The following is a 17,212-nucleotide window of genomic DNA, read 5'->3' on the forward strand; positions in this document are numbered from 1 at the left end:
ATGTATTAGGAGCTTTTGTAAGAGCCTGATGACTAGAAGCAGCTAGAGCTTTTTCTTGAGCAGGAAGATGCCCCAGTTAAGTTGTACTTTAATATTTGAATTACTTTGTCCTCCCTTAAAAGGTCATTGAATTCTTACCTGCTGCTTCATCTCCTTAGAACACTGTCCTGTGTTGCCCACTTCTCTGCAGAGGGATGTCTGTTATAGCAAGAGGTCTCATGTAGCTGACGTTCAGTCATCAGAGTGCTTCCTTGACTCCAGTGAGCACAGCTACATCAATCTCAGTCTAGCTGGTGGATTTAGAATTAGTTTCAAAAGACTTCAGGGTGGGAGAACACCAACTGACTTGAGTATTGGTGTATGTAGTTTTATTTGTGGTGTTCGCAGTGTCGTGGTGGCAGTGAAGTGTGGACGGTGCTTTCACCCTCTCTTCACGTGCTCTCTGCCCTAGTGTGTTGTCAGGCAGGCACGAGGACTGCAGGGCAAAAGCCCTCTGTCTGCCTGGGGCTCTTGGGACATGCACCACTTCTGAATCTCGTTTTCTAATGCGTATTTAATTTTAGTTAAGTAAGAGAAATGACTCCATATGAACCACTATGGGTTTGCCTTTTAAGAGCCAATCATTTGTTTGAGTTGGATAAACTTTAGGTCTCTCTGATTCAGAAGTTTTAGTATTTAACAGTTGTTGAAGTTCCATAGCCATTAAAAGACAGTAGTTATTTCATTTTACAGTTCAGATTACCTACATAAAGATAAGTATCTATTTTGCTCTAAATGTTCATTTTATTTTGTTTTGTTTTAGTGAGTACTGCTCCACAGCAAAAACCTGTAAGTACTTACACATATACTTATATTCACCTCCCTGTCAAAAGTGACTATTCATTATTGAACTTTTCGAATTGTAACATTAGTTTTTGTTTCTTTCTGCAACAATTTTTCATTAAGGATTGTTTGGGGGAATTGGTTGTGCATTTTTTTGTTCCTTTCTCAATCACAGATGTTGTAATGTATTTTAATGTAAAAGACAGTCATGTTTATAAATGCTAGGTATCCTTGAATATGTAAGACAATGTTTTGATAAGGTGAAGTGATTTTTAGAGTTGGGGGATAATTAGAGCTGCCCCAAATTCTATCTTGGTTTTCCTCATGCACTTTCTGGAGTGCTCTTGGCTGAGTCTGGTAAAATGTGAGGTTATAGAGATAGGGTTTTAAGTGTGATTGTTCCAAAAACACTTTATATTATTTCTGATCTGCCTCTAAGTTACCTGTTTTTCTGAAGCTGCTGTTCTGATTATTTTTTTTTTCCAGGTAGTAGTTAAATATGAAAGAGTATTATCTTTGTGGTCCTGTCAAAATGCTGAATGAGAGCAAATGAAACAAGCTGTTTGGAATTAAATCCTACCCCAGCAGAGCTAAACCTGGCTTGGTTCTAGTCGAGCATAGAAAAAAAAAAAAAAAAAAAAAAAAATATATATATATATATATATATATATTTATATATATACGTCTTGAGTTGATGGGTCATCTACAAGTTTTAAAAGATCTTTATGAACCAAAAGCTTTTGGAAGGAAATGTGCAGAACTTCAGAGTGCTGCCAGCAGCCCTCAGTTTGGAATGGAAGTCCTACTAGGAGAGGGAGCTGTAAGAATTATTCCACCTGGCCTGCTGAGTTCTGCTGTGGCTTGAGCAGCTTGTTTTGATTATTGATTCTGTGCAAGACTGGAGGCTCTCGTTGCCAGTACTTTCCAAGTCAGCTCGCCATGATTGGAGGCAGACTGAAACCATGGCTTTTTCTTTTTTCCCTTTACTTCATGTGCTCATTTTTTACAGTTCCTGCAGTTTTGGCTGTTGATAACAGCTCAGTGTGTGAGACCCAAACACAAACAGTGCTATTGACCAACAGTGAATGAAATACACCTGATTTGGCAGGCAGTTGAGTAAGACAGTTAAGGAAAGGGGACATTGTTACTTTATAGACAGGCAGCAGCAAATAAAACTTGCAAGAGGTGCTTCTTGTTTAAAGTCAAGAGTATCTCAGCATATTTAGTTCTTCTTAGAGTTTAAAGGGGAAAGACTTGCTGGATTTAAGCTATCTCTCTCTAAGGGCAAGGGCCGGTGGTAGTCCCGTTACGTGATATTAGCACTGGTTTCTTTTTTTCTGGTTTTGCTGTAACCCTAACCGTGATGTGGATCTCATGTCTGGGCATGTGATTTTCATTGAATGCGACCTGAGAAAAACAGCCTGTGTTGGTATTTGCCATGCTGCCAGCACTTACGCTGTTGCGTAGTGCTTTAAAAAGAAGCAAACTGACCTGTGGTATTTTCTTAACATGTTGTAGATAGGAAAAATATCTAAAAACAAAAAGAAAAAACTGAAAAAGAAGCAGAAAAGGCAGGCTGAGTTATTGGAAAAGCGCCTGCAGGAAATAGAAGAATTGGAGCGAGAAGCTGAAAGGAAAATAATAGAAGAAAACGTCACATCAGCTGTACCTTCCAATGAGCAAGATGATGAATACCACCCAGAGGTGAAACTAAAAACAGCAGGATTAGAGGAGGCAGCCGAGGGTGAGACTGCGAATAACAACGGTCAGTGGAATCTGGAGACAGGGCTGCATAGGAGCCCAGGAGCTCCCACAGTGGGGACGCGCCAGGTCACCATGCAGGGCGACTTGCTGCTGCGCTGGTGCTTCAGACAGGAAGGTGGTTCTCTCCAAGGCCTTATCGGAGAGCGTGGGGAGCTGTCTGGTACTTGCTTTGTAAAATGTGTGCCAGAAATATGTTAATATTTCAAAATAGTTTTTTTTTTAAAATGTCAAACGTCTGAGAAACACCATGTCTTTATCGTGCTAATGATTGTCCTTCATTTTGTAATTAAGCTTTTACTTAACAGTAATGTACCCTCAGACCTTTTCTGAAGATTATAGAGAAGAGGGTAGAAATGGAAGTACAGCTCCATTTATGCCCATTTTCCCTAAGAGCTAAGTTTTTCTAATAAGAGTAGGCCAGTTATTTAATAAATGAAAAATAAGATTTAGAGTACCTGAAGATTTTACCCTGAGAGTCAAGAGGTGGTTTGCTCTGTAGCACATGAAGTTAGCACATTTGAATTTGTCTCTTGTTGGAGGAGATAAGTGCCTACTGCACTCTGTTAAGGAGAGTGACAAGTTCTAATTCTTACCCTTCAACTTTTTAAGGTGAAGCTGAGGACCAGGAGGAGAAAGAAGACACTGAGAAAGAAAACACTGAGAAAGATGAAGACGATGTTGAACAGGAACTCGCGAACGTAGACCCTACTTGGATAGAATCACCCAAAACCAATGGCCATATTGAGAATGGCCCCTTCTTACTGGAACAGCAGCTGGATGATGAAGACGATGATGAGGAAGATTGCCCAAACCCCGAGGAATATAACCTCGATGAGCCGAATGCAGAGAGCGATTACACATATAGCAGCTCCTACGAACAATTCAATGGTGAATTGCCAAATGGACGACATAAAATTTCTGAGTCCCAGTTTCCAGAGTTTTCCACATCCTTGTTCTCTGGGCCCTTAGAACCTGTGGCTTGTGGCTCTGCACTTTCTGAGGGATCCCCGCTTACCGAGCATGAGGAAAGCAGTCCATCCCATGACAGAAGCAGGACAGTTTCAGCCTCCAGCACTGGGGATTTGCCAAAAAGTAAGTGTCCCTTCCCATCAGGTGTCTGCTTTCAGTGGCCCAAGTGTCATACCCTTGACACATGCTGTGAAGGGAATTGGCTGGAGATGGTAAAGCCGTGTATGCATGCGTTAACCATTTTCATTTTATTACTTTTGTACTCATGAGTAAGTTAATGTAATTTAAAATATATTCTGTGCCACTAGGCTTTCTCTTCCTCTTTGCATATCAGATCCCATTTCTGAGTTCTTTTCCTTCTTGCTGTCTTTAGCTAGTGATCATACCTTGGCAGAAACCTTCCAAGCCTAGCATCTTACCCCTGTAGCTTTTTAGCATGTGTAGTTTAATTCACAATTTGTTCTTCCACCTGACAGTGTTATATTTAGTTTTTGGTTCTTTGTTTTGTTTCGTTTCTATTCAAGGAAAAATGTGCCTGCTCTTTATTTGTAGTGAGGAGGAAGTGTCTTACTTTATTTTGAAAGTTGTTCCTGATTATAGGACTCTTCTGTTGACATTTTAAAGGAAGCAGTGTGGGTTTAAATGTGATGATGATGTATATCAAACCCTGATTTTGAGGGTGAATGCCACATGACAGATCTCTGCCTTGTGGCATGCTAGGGGACTTGAGTAGGCAAACCATGGGTGTCACACACGGTTGGTTTCCGTTCTGGCCCACAGTGGAAGAGCTCAGAAGCCTCCTCTGCTCCCTCTGCTGGCAAGAATGTTAACACATGGTGAGCCAGTTGATGAGCCAGCCCTGCAAATAGCTCAAGATGTTCTGCAGCCCCTTTGATTCCAGTAGCTGAGAGACCTGCAAAGCCTTCTTCTCTGTTACTCATTGGCCACAACTAGTCATCCTAAAGATATATATATATATATATATTTTAATTGGACAGACATATTCTGCTCCTGTTTATTACCTTTACCCTGACCAGAGGGTTTCAAGGTGCTAAATAAAATGCTTTCATGAGGAATGTAGCCTCATCTGAGGAAAAACTCACCTCTGTGTCTCCTTTACTCTCATTCTGCTCCCATATTACTGCTGACACTTTTGGTTACCAAGTGTGTGTGTAGGGGTGTCTCCCCACCTAAACAGTTCTCCGGCACCAGCTCGGTGTCTTGCAATTGAAGTAAAGTCTGACACTACTTGGAGACAGTGTCAGATCCCAGGGTTAAGTGCTCAGTCTCACAAGACTGTGTCGGTCTCCCCCTGCACTCCCCCCACATCCATCACAAGTCCATGTTGTCACCTGTGCTTCTGAACAATCAGCTGTAAATCAGAGGTTTCTGTGATGCTGCCCTGGGGTTGGATAATTTGTTAGAGCAGCTCACGGAACTCAGGAAAACAGTTTACTTGCTGGATAATCAGTTTATCAAAAAAGGATGTAAGTCAGGAACATCCAGATGGAAGGGATGTGTAGGGCGTGGTGTATGGGAAAGGAGGGAGGCTTTCATGCTCTTTCTAGAGACACCACCCTCCCTGCAGTCTCTCACTCATTCCTTCATATTGTGGACTCATGGATTTTTTTTTTTCTCTTTAATTAACACATCGAATTGTGTGTTATCGTTTACAGCTTTTTTTTTGAATGCCAGGATTATCCCACATTTGGTCTGTGTGAACCTCCTCAGGTTGTCTCTTAAGTCCTTTTGACAGACCCCGTTATTCCTCAGGTGCCCCCTTGCTCTTCTAGAGCCATGTGCCCAGGTTCATACTTTCCCTGCCCCAGGCTGGAGTCGGCCATGTCTCCAAGTAATTTTTGCTATTGATATTTTTTAAATGTTTTTTATAATGTACATAATGTATAGGAACAGTAGTATGTAAAGTTTATAAACATGCATATATTGAAATGAGTGTTCAAACATCTTTTACTGATGGAGTAAACAGTGAAAAGGTTTAGTAATCTCAAGTGTAGCGTAGTCTCTTCCCCATTTATTTTTAAGACATAATAACAAGTGTCTGTGTGAACATGGCACGCTCGCTCATGCTCCTGTGCCTTTGCTGATGCTTTCCCTCCTGCTTGGAGCGCTCCCTCCTGTTTGTTTGGGCACACCTCTTTTCTTTTGTTGGGTCCTCACTGTGTCCCCTGGCAGGTCCCAGTTCTTGTTCCCCTCTTTTCCTGCTGGTCAGACTTTTCTTCACTGTGTGTTCATTGTTCGTTTCCACTGTCTTCCTCTTCACTAGGAGGTAAACGCTTTGAGAGTGCTGTGTATTTCTATCTTTGTATCCTCAGCATCTAACTCAGTGCTAAGATAAGCATTTATTGAGTAATGAACCAACAAATCAGTGATACCTGACTATATTCTTCCATTCTTCCCATTCTCCCACCGTTTCCCATTCACAGTCAGAATTTTACTTTGTCCAGCACACATTCTGTCCCCAGCACCCTGGCTGTTGCGTGAATATTGCATCAGGGAGAAATAGGAGGTCTGTTTTTTTCACTGATCCTAGTCTCTTACCAAGCTGACCTTTTCATTGATCCAGTCATTTATTTGGAGGCACTCGGCTTGGGTTTGCAGCCTGGTCTTTGGATAACCGTAAACAGCCTCCCGCGGGGAGGTGTTTTGTTTCCTACATGGAAGGCGTATGGTCTAGAGACTGGAAGTTGGCCACCAGGTACTACAAGAACATGAGGCAAGAGAAACATCCTTTCCTGAGTTTGTGTAGATCCTTGTCGTTATAGCAGAACGTATACGTTAGGAAATAGTAGAAGAAAAGCTGGGACCACGGTGAGAAGATTGAGAAAGAACTTACATGCCAGGCTAAGGATGTGAACTCTTCTCCCTGGAGTAGTTTTGTAGCCACTGAAGGTTGAGAAGAGGAGGGTTCCTCTTGGGTTATTACTGCTGGAGCCGTAGCACGTATCTGGGCTCAACACATCTGAAGCACAAAGGCCTGGGAGCAGGGTGGTACCTGCAAGGTGTATGTTGAATCCTCTCCCCCTCACCTAGTAGTGACCCGTGTCAGTGGCAGTGCTTGGCTAGGCTGCTGGAACATGACTCCACTCTTCTCACTCCACTGTTGCTCCTAGTCTGTTCTCCGAGGAACAGTCCCGAGAGAGCTTTTTAAAGCACATCCCCCCCGCCCCCCAACCGTGTAGCATAACCCGCAGAGGCGTCATTCCCTAAAGCTTACAGCCCTGTACAGTCCGTCCCGGCCGCGCTCTTTCTCATATTGTTCCCCACCCGCCTCTATTTCCCCTGCTCATTCTGCCCCTCCCACACTGTCTTCTTTCTGAGCTTTCTCAAGGGTGCAAGCTTGTTTCTGCCTCTTGGCGCTTTGCACTTGCTGTCTTCTCTGCCCGGAGCTTCTCTCCTCTGTGCCTCCCTTTGTTCGGGCCTCTCCTCAAAGGCCACTTTCTCAGAAAAGACTCCCTCTCCACCCCCGCCCGTGGCCAGACACCCTCATCAGTAGCCATCTCCTTTCTCCACTCTGTTTTTCTTCTTAGCATATAGAGCTACTTGACATGGTGTGTGAATCATTCATTTTATTTATCACCCATATTCCCAACGAGTGTGTGAGTTTCCTAATTTGGGGTGTGGTGGCGGAACCTTGTATGTCTTGTCGATGCTCTTCCCAGTGCCAGGGCAACGTCTGGCACATAGAGGGGACTCAGTAAATACTCACAATACCTATTTGTGAACAAATAGGTCAGGTTTGGGCATTACATCTCCTAGTTCTGCTCTTTCTTTAGGCTGGTACTAAATCTCCTGCATAAAAAGAGGGTATTCATGCCTTCCTTGTAAGGATGTTTTAAACATAAAAGTGTCAGTGTGGGCCTGGCACAGTGCCTTGCAGATGAGTGATGATGGCGGTTTCCTCACCGAGGCCCCACTGGCTGCCATCTTACTGGTTCCTAGGATCACCTCAGATGGAATGAGCACAGTGCCACCCAGAGACCAGCTTATCAGAATGACTTGAGGACTCCAGCCCTTCCTGAAGTGAAATCTTCCCGCCTCTCTCTCCCCACTTTTCATTCCCTCCTTGGTAGAAGCAGAGATCAGGGAAGAGCTCTGGTAGTTGCATAATAGCGCCTGAATCACGGGAGGGGATCTGATTTCTGGGCAAAGCAAAACTCGTACGACTGCACAGCAGGTGTGACCGTCCCTGTGTTTAAACGGGCCTTTGTGAGTGTTGTACTCAGGGAACCTTTTACAGATTACCTAGAGCAGGAAACTAGCACACTGGGAAAAGAAGTGCAAGCTGATTCTCTTTTACGTCCTTTGCGTTCTTAATACAGTTAAAATTTTGAGGTAAATTCCCTAGCATCTTTTGGAACGCATTGTGCGCTGGGTAATCACGCACAGACATGAACTAGGAGGATAGCAGCAGGTCACCAGAGAGACTTTGTCTAGTGCTCATAAACGAGGGGTATTAAATACAAAGAAACTGTACAGGTGGCCCCTGAATTAACAATGGTTCGACTTTACGATGGTGCGAAAGCGAAATGCATTCTGTAGAAGCTGTGCTTCGCCTTCTGAATTGCGATCTTTTCCCGGGCTAGCGATGCACACTGCACGACCCCACCTTGTGATGCTGCGCAGCCCGCAGTCGGCCACGCGATCACGCGAGTGCACACCCGGCACACGTACAGCCACTCTGTGCCCAGACAGCCCTTCTGTCTTTCACTTCAGTACAGGATGCAATAAGTTACATGAGATATTCAACACAGTTTATTATGAAGTAGGCTTTGTGTTAGTTGTTTTTGCCCAACTGTGGGCTAACGTAAGTGTCCTGAGTGATGTTGAAGGTACTAGGCTCAGCTATGACGTGTGGTAGGTGATGTGTAATTGAATGCATTTTGAACTTACGATATTTTCAACTTGAGATGGGTTTTTTGGGACATAACCCCATCGTAAGTCGGGGAGGATCTGTACTGAAGATGTGTGATGTTGTGTTTTTAAGGTGTTTTTCTCTAGCTGAAGTGATTCGTGTGTGATGTCTTTAGAGCAACGACTGGGGGAGGGTGGCGGTTTCAGATCCCCTCTTTCCACTCAAGCACCCTTGATGGCAGCTCACTCAGTCAGAACCTGCCGCTTCATCCTCTTCTGCTGCCAGGCCTTTGATCTCAGTGGTTTGCGGTGCTGGAAGCCACGGCTTGGCCTCCCATCCTTTCTGTGCCGCAGGGGCTTTGGCTGGTCCCTCACGGGCCATTTAGAAGCCCTGGCCTCAGAGGGTGGTCTGGCTGGTGGCAGGCAGCGGGGAGCCCCTGGATCTGGCCAGCCAGGCGCTATTGTAGCTCTCCTGTGTTTGGTCTTTTTTTCATTTTTATTTTTTGGTGGAGGAGGGGTGGTCCCTTCCTCTTCCTCCTTTACTGAGAACTGAGCCTCAGAGTTTAAGTCATTTGCCAGAGTCTTGTAACTTACAGACGTAGAAACAGATTTGAATCCAGTTCTGCAAACCTCACATTCCATTTTCTTGCCTGCCGAGTCTCCTTTATTAAATGACATGAGGGATTCATCTAAGCCATTTCCAGTGCTGGCCATCTGTCTGTTGGGTCGGCATTTTTATGTTTCTTCTAGAACTCGGTTTCTCAGCCCATTCCCTGTTCCGTGTGAACACCTTGCCTCTTTGTGTGGGTCTTTTGTGCTGCCGTCCTTCTCACCATTCCTGATTCCCTGTGTTTCTTCTCCTCGGCTCACACCTGGCCTTTGGTGAGGCCTCCCTGTGGATCACCGTCCTCATACAGAGGGGCGTGGTGCAGGGCAGATAGCAGGAAGGGAACGTGTGCGCCTGGCTGGCTTGGGTTGATCCGTAAGTCTGAGGAACAGGTCTTGAGGGTTAAAACGTTGCCAGAGTTCTCTTGCATTTTCTGGCCCCTCCTGGGGAGCTCTGTGGGCGCCCCAGGTCCTGGGTCCTGCTCACGGTGCATGCACCCTGGCCTTGCCGCCCACCTGGGGTGCCGAGCTCCACAGCACGGGTCTACCCAGAGGAGGGACAGTCATTCCAGCAGTGCCCACCTTCGAGTGAGCTAAAGGGTGTTTAATATTCTGCCCTGAGCGGGCTTTTCTGTTTTGTCTGTGAGTACCATTTCAGAATTACTTCTGAAATGAATGAAAAGCCATGGTTACATCTCATCTTTACCAGAAATCCCAGCTTGCCGGTCAGTTTGAGGTTTGATGGAGATGCTGAGTCATTTCAGCATTTTCTGTCTGGGCCTCACCACATTATTCTTCATTTTCCCTGCCCCCTGGTTAACTGTGCTTCCTGCAGGCCTGGTCTGTGCTTGTCTGAAAAGCTTCTCTGGCCCCGCAGCCCTGAGAATCCCGGCCCCGTGCCTACTGTTGAGAATTCCTCAGGGTTCCTGGGAGTTGAGAGTGGCTTGAGTATTTGACAAGTTCGTGAGGGACCTCAGAGGGCCCGGGCCGTCTCAAGAGACCTCTGTTCTGGAGTGTTCCTTGTCCACAGCTAAACCAGAATTGTTTAGTCTCTGCCTTTAATCTGTATTTGTTAATCGGCCATCATCTAACTCTTGAGGTCTCTGTGCTCGGCCCAGGCAGAGGGAGAGGTGAGGGCTGTGGGCCACTTAGGAAGGGATGGGCACCCCCTGGGGAGCGTTCTCTCTACCCTCACATTAAGTAATAACGCACTTCTGAGCTAGACGGGGTCCATTAGGGAACTGGCGTGGCCTAATGAGGAGCAGCTAAAAGATGCGGGAACCAAGCAGGGCTGACCTGCTCGGTGAAGGATGGGGAGAAAAAAGAAAGGGCAAGGCAGTGTCCATGGGGTCTCTGGGCAATTTGCTCTCTTGTGAAGTATTTTCCGGAGATGGAGACCAAGAATTTAAATCCTGTTGAGTTCAACTTACAGGATTCCAGGCCTAAATGATCACCCACCACTTTTCTAGAAAAGGAGACTGTACCCAGCAAGCATTGTGTGCACCCACGCAAACCACTTGCCCCGGGCACTAACTGTCCTGCTGTTTGCTCATGCCAGCAAAGACCCGGGCAGCCGACCTGTTGGTGAATCCCTTGGACCCACGGAATGCAGATAAAATTAGAGTTAAAATTGCCGACCTGGGAAACGCTTGTTGGGTGGTAAGTAGAGTTTTCTTTCTAAAACATTTCGGTTGTGATCATGTATTAGAAGATGCTTTTTCTCTCGTTTGATGTCTGTGTTCCTCCACGGTAATGCAGTCTGTTCCCTTCCAGCATAAACACTTCACAGAAGACATCCAGACGCGTCAGTATAGATCCATAGAGGTTTTAATAGGAGCAGGTTACAGTACCCCTGCTGACATTTGGAGTACGGCGTGTATGGTAAGCACGACCTTTGCCATTTTCCTCCGTGTAAAGGCTCATCCTTTTAGTTCCCGTGATGGGGCAGCCTCGCCAGGGCCTGTGGTCTAAGCTTTCTGACCGTGAAGGTTGTCCACTGAGGGGTGGGTGAGGGGAAGGTGGCTGCCTTGGGTATCTTAAGAGACCTTCTCTGGCGTGTCCTGCTGTGTGTTTTGGTTTGGTCTTGTGAGAGACGACCTCGCGAGGCCCTCTGTAGCCCACGGCCCCGAGAATCAGACCTCCGCTGTGGTGACAGTGACTTCAAGGAGTTCCTGTTGGCTCCTGAAAGCTTGCAGGTTGTACGCAGTTTTCCCCCTCACTCAGGCTGTGGAGGAAGATGAGACAGCTGTGATTTAAGGGAAGGTTGTCTGAGGGGTTCTGACAGACCTTATCTCCTTACTGGAGAGAGAGGATTTCCCCATATACCAGTGTTTAATCTCTCTCCTTCTGTTAAGCAAAATCTAGAGACTGTTGTGGCTCACTGCTCTAGGCTGTGTCCAGCCATGTCTGAGGCACCAGCAGCCGCCTGTACCCTGTTTAGCCAGTCTGTTCCCTTAGGCAGCTCAGCGATGGTTTTCCTCAGGGCCTCAGGATGCCTCTTGTTTCTCCAGTATGATGTAGCCATTTTTACTGCCACTTGTGTGCATCAAAAGTCTGGTTGTGTCTAAACTCTCCTCAGCCCCACCAGTGCCTCTTCTCACCTACTCCTTACCTGTGAACCGATAAGCACGAATGGTCCCTCGTCCATGAGCCAGTTCCAGTTTCTCTCGTGGTCCTGTTTCCTGGTCAGTTTGTCACCTTCCTCTTAGTGGGCTGAGCTTTGTAGTCCTTTGTTGGAAAAGGGGATGCATGTGTCTCTTGCTTCACGTGGTTTCATGCTTTCCTCATTTTTTTCTCCAAATTCTCCTCTGATATTTAAATGAAAGGGCATGGCATGTGTGCAAAGCTTGGTACTTGTCTTCTCACTAAAAAAACAATGCAGAGTAAGTGTAATTGTCTGTTATTCAAGGATTTATGTAGCACTTCTTTTGGGTGTGTCCTCTGATGCTAAAGTATAGCAGTGTTAGCAAGTCGTGCTAAAACAACATGAAAGAAGGGGATGTTCTGTGTTTTTCAAGTTTGCAGCCAGTATGGCCCAACAGATCTAGAACAGTGTGCCTTTCTGTTCCCATGTTGCTCTGATGGGTGATGCCAGAGAATAATTTTAAGTTTCTCAGTTAAGTATCAAAACCTGAGCCCTTGCCTTGCTAGGTATGGAAAAGGAGGGTTAAAAGAATTGGTAGACCAGATGGCTGGGCCGGCCCGGGGGTGGGGGTGGGGGTGGGGGTGGGGGACTGACTTATGAATGAGGGAGGTTATTAGAGTGGGAGGAGGGCAGGGGTCGGAGATCATGGGCCAGAGGCCAGGGGGTGGGGGATGGTAGCCACTCTAGCCTTTTTTCTTTTTAATAACTCTTTTTAAATTAAAAAAAAAAAAGAGAGAGAGAGAATTGGTGGACGTGTCGTGGTTCCTTAGAACGCAGGGCCTGCTGTGTGGGCAGGGGTGAGGCTCCCTGTGGGCGAGTCGGGGGGGGGGCAGCGGGGAGGGGGGCTGGGGGCTGGAAGCAGTGGGAGGCAGCGGCCAGGTCAGCAGAAGGGGGCGCCGTCAGCAGTGGGAGCTGCAGGGGTGTTGAACCTCAGGGTGTGGTGAGGTCAGGCCCTCCTCCTCCCCAGCAGCACAGAAGGGGCTGTATCGGGGCTGCCCTCGTTTACACTCTGCAGAGTCTTTCAGCTCTGAAATCCTGTGCTTCTAATTCGGGGGTGTTAAATTTTGGTGATATAACCAGAAAAATAGGACAAGATCACAGATGTAGTAGGATAATGGTGGAGCTGTCAGTACAGTTTTATACCTGGCTTTCTGTCTGGCCTCTGTGAGATGAGGGTCCGCCCCTCCACGCAGCCTCCTGCCCTGCTGAGCCCTGCAGTTGCTGTGGGGGCGTCAAGAGCAGACTCCCGCGGAGAAGCGCTCACTCCGTCTCCTTTGCCTCCCGCTTCCCAAGAAGTGAAGCGTAAGGCCCCTCGGTACTTCTAGGGCTGCTGAGGAAGTTCTTTTTAATCAGTTTAAGGGTGATTTTCTGGGAGCGGGGGCAAGCCTTCATTCCCCACTCCCCCCTCCCCGGAGGCCGTGGCTGAGAGGTGTCCCCTCTTGTTCTTTGTAGAGAACCTGGTGAAGGTGAGGCGTCTTTGTCCACCCCACCCTGCTGTTGAGGTTTAAGTAGGTAACGGTACATTAAATTCATAATACCAAGCTGTTGTGAAGCTCCAGATTGTTCTCGGTGGTAAAGCCCGGGGTTCTTTGTTATAAAGGGCATCAAATCTTACAGAGACGCTAGTGGAGCCGAGAGTGGTGGCTGGTAGCCACGTTCACTGGTAAGCGCCTGTGCTGCTGGCAGGGGGGAGAGCTTTCACCACTGGGCGGGGGCAGCGCCATGAGGCAGAGCAGCTGGGCTGTGTCAGGTGTGGAATCTCTTTTTCTTTTCTTGAGCTTTGGAGCCCTCCAGGTGTAAGTGTGCATGATCTAAAAATCACGTGTGGACCCCGGCATTGGTCGCTCTGCACTTGTGTTTCAGAGTCCCTGAATAGGCATCTTCCCGTGGGTTCCATGGTGAGCCTCAGTCAGCACTGTAGAGACAAGAAAAGCCAGTCTGACCCCTTTCACCAAACTTCTCGGCAGTGGTCACATCACAGAAGGCATACGTGACCTTATTTATTCAGAATGGGATACTTGACGTGGGGTGATGGCATTTCAGGAGGGGGGGTATCTGGTCTCCCCAGAGCCTGAGGACAGAGGCTGGTCCAAGGGAAAGCTCTCTGAGGCGGTTGGGCCGAGTACAGAGTACATAGTTCCCAAGTATTAAAAATTAAACAATAATAATAGAGGTTATATTGAGAGTAGCTTATTGAGTTGAAGGCAATAATTTTTCATGGTTTCATAGTTGCCAGCATAAATGCAAGTTGTAAAGTACAGAGGCTGATGTTTTCATTGTGATGTGTGTTTACCCTGCTGTCTGTGTCCTAGTTGTTAAGAAAAATCTCATCATGCTTCAGAGAATCAGAACCCGACAACATGACGGGGGAGCCTTCATCTTGCCTCTTCCTTTTTTCTTCTAAACCATTTCAACTTGTGTTTCCTTGGAAATACATGGGTGTTAATCAACATGGTCGTCTGTCAGAGAACACTCAGTGGACATGTCTTAGTGCTAGGCCGTCAGGAATACATACAACCGGACTGAAATGTTTTGAACATTAATTAGAAGAGTGAGGGAGGCCCCAAGGACGGTGAAGAGCAGCTGGCGCTCCCCTCTGGCTGCGTCACGCGACTTCTGGGTCTTCTCTCTCCATTAGGGTTTCACCCTTTTCTCTTGGCTTGTGTCCCAGATGAGAAAGACGCTTCTGGCCATTCAGTGTGTCATCCACTTGTTCCCCATGGACCTGTGGCCAAATGTGAGGTGTTTTACCCTGATGTGGGATTGGCCCTAGTATCTTTATCGCTTGATGGGTGGAGCAGGGAGGGCCTGCAGCACCTAGACGACTGCCTGGCGTACTCTGTGCTGAGACTGGGCACATCAGACCCAGGTCTGGTTCAGGGCAGGGATCCCGAGTTATGAACTGGTGCTCGTCACAGGGTAGCTGGCAACAGGCTTGGCATCCCACTTCCCTCCTTTCTTAAAAAAGAAAAATACAAGGTGAAGAGATGTGGTCCTGGGCTAAGCGCGCCCACCTGGGTTTGTGAGAGGGGCCCCGCCCCAGGCAGACGAGACTTCCCCTATGGTGCCCGCCCACGCCTTGTGATCCTCGACAGAAGCGCAGAGGGTGGGCTGCTGTGGTGGGGCTCATCGAGGCGCCCGTGGGGAGGGCGGTACCTTGAGAGGAGCGGGCGGTGCCCTGGCCACTGACCCACAGGCATCGGTGAAGCGGGGACAGCCCCTGAGGGCCTCCAGAACAGTGAGATCCAACGCACAAGAGAAGTAAGTATGGGAAAAACCAAAAACAGGATTTAGCTTGTTCTTTTTAAAACTTCTTTTAAATTCTCATTTAAAACATGTTTTTAAAAAAGCATGGTATTTGATCAACAGAGCGATAGCAGTCGTCATTTTTATGTCTTGTTAGCAAGTTAAAGCTCATAGTCCCGAGATGATTTTATGAACAAAGGAAGTGGGCTCAGTGGCAGCAGTGGGAAAGCAGTGCCCCTCCCGTTCCCTCCCGACCCCAGCACCCTGGTGGGCACAGCCCTGTAACCCGGAAGCCGCTCTCCTGGCCGCCCTCGGGCGGGCTGCACGGGGGTCTGCCTCCTCCTGGCCCCAGGGGACAGAGCAAGAGGGGCTTCTTTGGTTCTAGAATGTCCTTTGGTTGAGTCAGAAGTGAATGAAGTGACGATGAGTTGCTGAAAGGAGCCCCCGGTTGCTAAGACATGAAGGTATTTGCTTCAGGAGAGCAGCCGCACCCGTGGTCCAGGGCCAGGTTAGCCTGCGGGTTGCAGCTGGGCTCTGGGGTCATACAGACCTGGACCTTGGACTGAGCCCTCGTTCTGCTGTTCAGATTAGAGTGCAGTGCTCTGGCCACGCCTGCACCCGGCTGCTTCCTGCAAAGTGCAGCAGAGGTACAAGAATATTTCTGAAGCTTCTTTGAACTTTTGGGAAGAAGAGAAAGCCTGGTGTTGAGCTCTTTCAGGAGACTCTTTGGTTTGATTCAGATCCTCATAAAATGTAGGTCTCTTGTACCAGAAAAAGTTGCTGGCTTGGGGCCCGTCTCTGTGAAGTGCTTAGCATGTCATCTGTTGTATCCTAGGCATTTGAGCTGGCAACGGGAGATTATTTGTTTGAACCGCATTCTGGGGAAGACTATTCCAGAGACGAAGGTGAGTATTGCTGCCTGCTGAATACCTCAGTCCGGGTCTCCTGAGAGTCCTGAACTTCTGGAGAATATTGTCTTTTTGCACCGAAATAGAGCTGTGCTTTGGTTTTCAAGCACCAAATTCAGATGCTTTCCCTTTGAGCTTGAAGCCCCCTCAGCTGCAGTGACTGGGCAGAGCCTCCTGGCACCAGCGACGCTTTGGAGAGCCCTCGGGCGTCAGCCCGCCCCCGCAGGCCTGAGCCCAGCTGGCCGGGAGAGGACAGGCCGGACGAACCCGGAGCCTCTCCGTGGACCTTTTGTCCACTGATCTGCTGCCCACTTCTCTGTCCTGTTGGGGGCTGAATTTAAAACCAGGGAACTCTGGCTTGAATTCCCATCTGCAGACCTGACCATCTCCATGCTTATTTGCTTGCGATGCTGGGGTAGCCTGGGGTGAGCTGGCGTCAGTCACTGTTAACGCTCCAGACGGGGCCTGAGGCCTGCCAGTCCCAGAAGCCTCTGCACGGATGTGCTGCAGACATTGTTGATTTGAATCTATTTCTGGTTTTTTACTAATTTCAATTTTTTCCCCCTCTTCTTTTATCCCATCCTTCTTCCCTGTGCCCCTCCCATCCCCGTATCCTTTTTGTCTCTCCTCCATAGACCACATAGCCCACATCATAGAGCTGCTAGGCAGTATCCCAAGGCACTTTGCTCTATCTGGAAAATACTCTCGGGAATTCTTCAATCGCAGAGGTAGTACCTCTTCTTTTTGAAAAGCGCCATGATGCAGACAGAAATGGAATAGCAGCTGCTGATTGTAGCGTTAATGGTGACAAAGGCCTTTCTCCTAAATTCCAAAAGCAGCCCAGCAGAATTCCTGTGCTGACTTCAGAGTCGAGAAGGAGCCCCTGCTTGGCGCCATCCTGCGGCCGCCCTGTGCATCAGCTCCTCTGCGGTGCCTTGAATCTGGCCACTCGGGCAGAGCCTGTGCTCTGCTTGTTGACGCTGCGCTCTGTTTCTGTCTGCGCGGGCGATGGCAATGTCTGCATGCAGTGTACTGATTAAATTGTCGTGTGTTTCTGTTTTGCTGGCAATGTTTCCCAATGCAGATCACATAGCATTGATCATTGAACTGCTGGGGAAAGTCCCTCGAAAATACGCTATGTTGGGGAAATATTCCAAGGAGTTTTTCACCAGAAAAGGTAACGGTATTTATGCAACACTAATTTTCAGCGTAATCCTCTCCCAAAGGAGAAATTGTGCGTTCGCGTTTGGGCAGTGGAGAGAGATCTGGACTTAACCGCTGGGGGAGTCTGCTGAAGAAGGCCCTCAAGAAATAAAGAATCATCTGATATCTGTGGAATAAGGATTTTGTAAGAGAACAATCTTCCAAAAATCCTTTGACC

At 47.6% G+C, this 17,212-nt stretch overlaps 1 protein-coding gene across 17 annotated transcripts in view; it reads left to right on the plus strand.

Moving 5' to 3' along the window:
* Positions 1 to 17,212, plus strand: part of SRPK2 (SRSF protein kinase 2) — a gene marked incomplete at its 5' end in the record, with an annotated part of 222,027 nt that overhangs the window by 191,280 nt on the left and 13,535 nt on the right. For 8 of the 17 annotated variants that reach the window (XR_014246860.1, XM_082399781.1, XM_082399792.1 and 5 more), the window contains 8 exons: positions 803 to 828; positions 2,341 to 2,587; positions 3,196 to 3,678; positions 10,592 to 10,692; positions 10,807 to 10,914; positions 15,759 to 15,828; positions 16,467 to 16,559; positions 16,916 to 17,008. Coding sequence is in view for 16 of the 17 variants with exons in the window: in XM_082399781.1 (XP_082255907.1) it covers positions 803 to 828; positions 2,341 to 2,587; positions 3,196 to 3,678; positions 10,592 to 10,692; positions 10,807 to 10,914; positions 15,759 to 15,828; positions 16,467 to 16,559; positions 16,916 to 17,008 (1,221 nt within the window). Of the gene's footprint in view, positions 1 to 802; positions 829 to 2,340; positions 2,588 to 3,195; positions 3,679 to 10,584; positions 10,693 to 10,806; positions 10,915 to 15,758; positions 15,829 to 16,466; positions 16,560 to 16,915; positions 17,009 to 17,212 lie in introns of those variants that run through there. The other 9 variants (XM_082399794.1, XM_082399784.1, XM_082399782.1 and 6 more) reach the window with 6 other exon arrangements.

This window comes from Balaenoptera borealis (genome assembly GCF_965194805.1).
Source record: "Balaenoptera borealis genome assembly, chromosome: 7".
Lineage (NCBI taxonomy): Eukaryota > Metazoa > Chordata > Mammalia > Artiodactyla > Balaenopteridae > Balaenoptera > Balaenoptera borealis.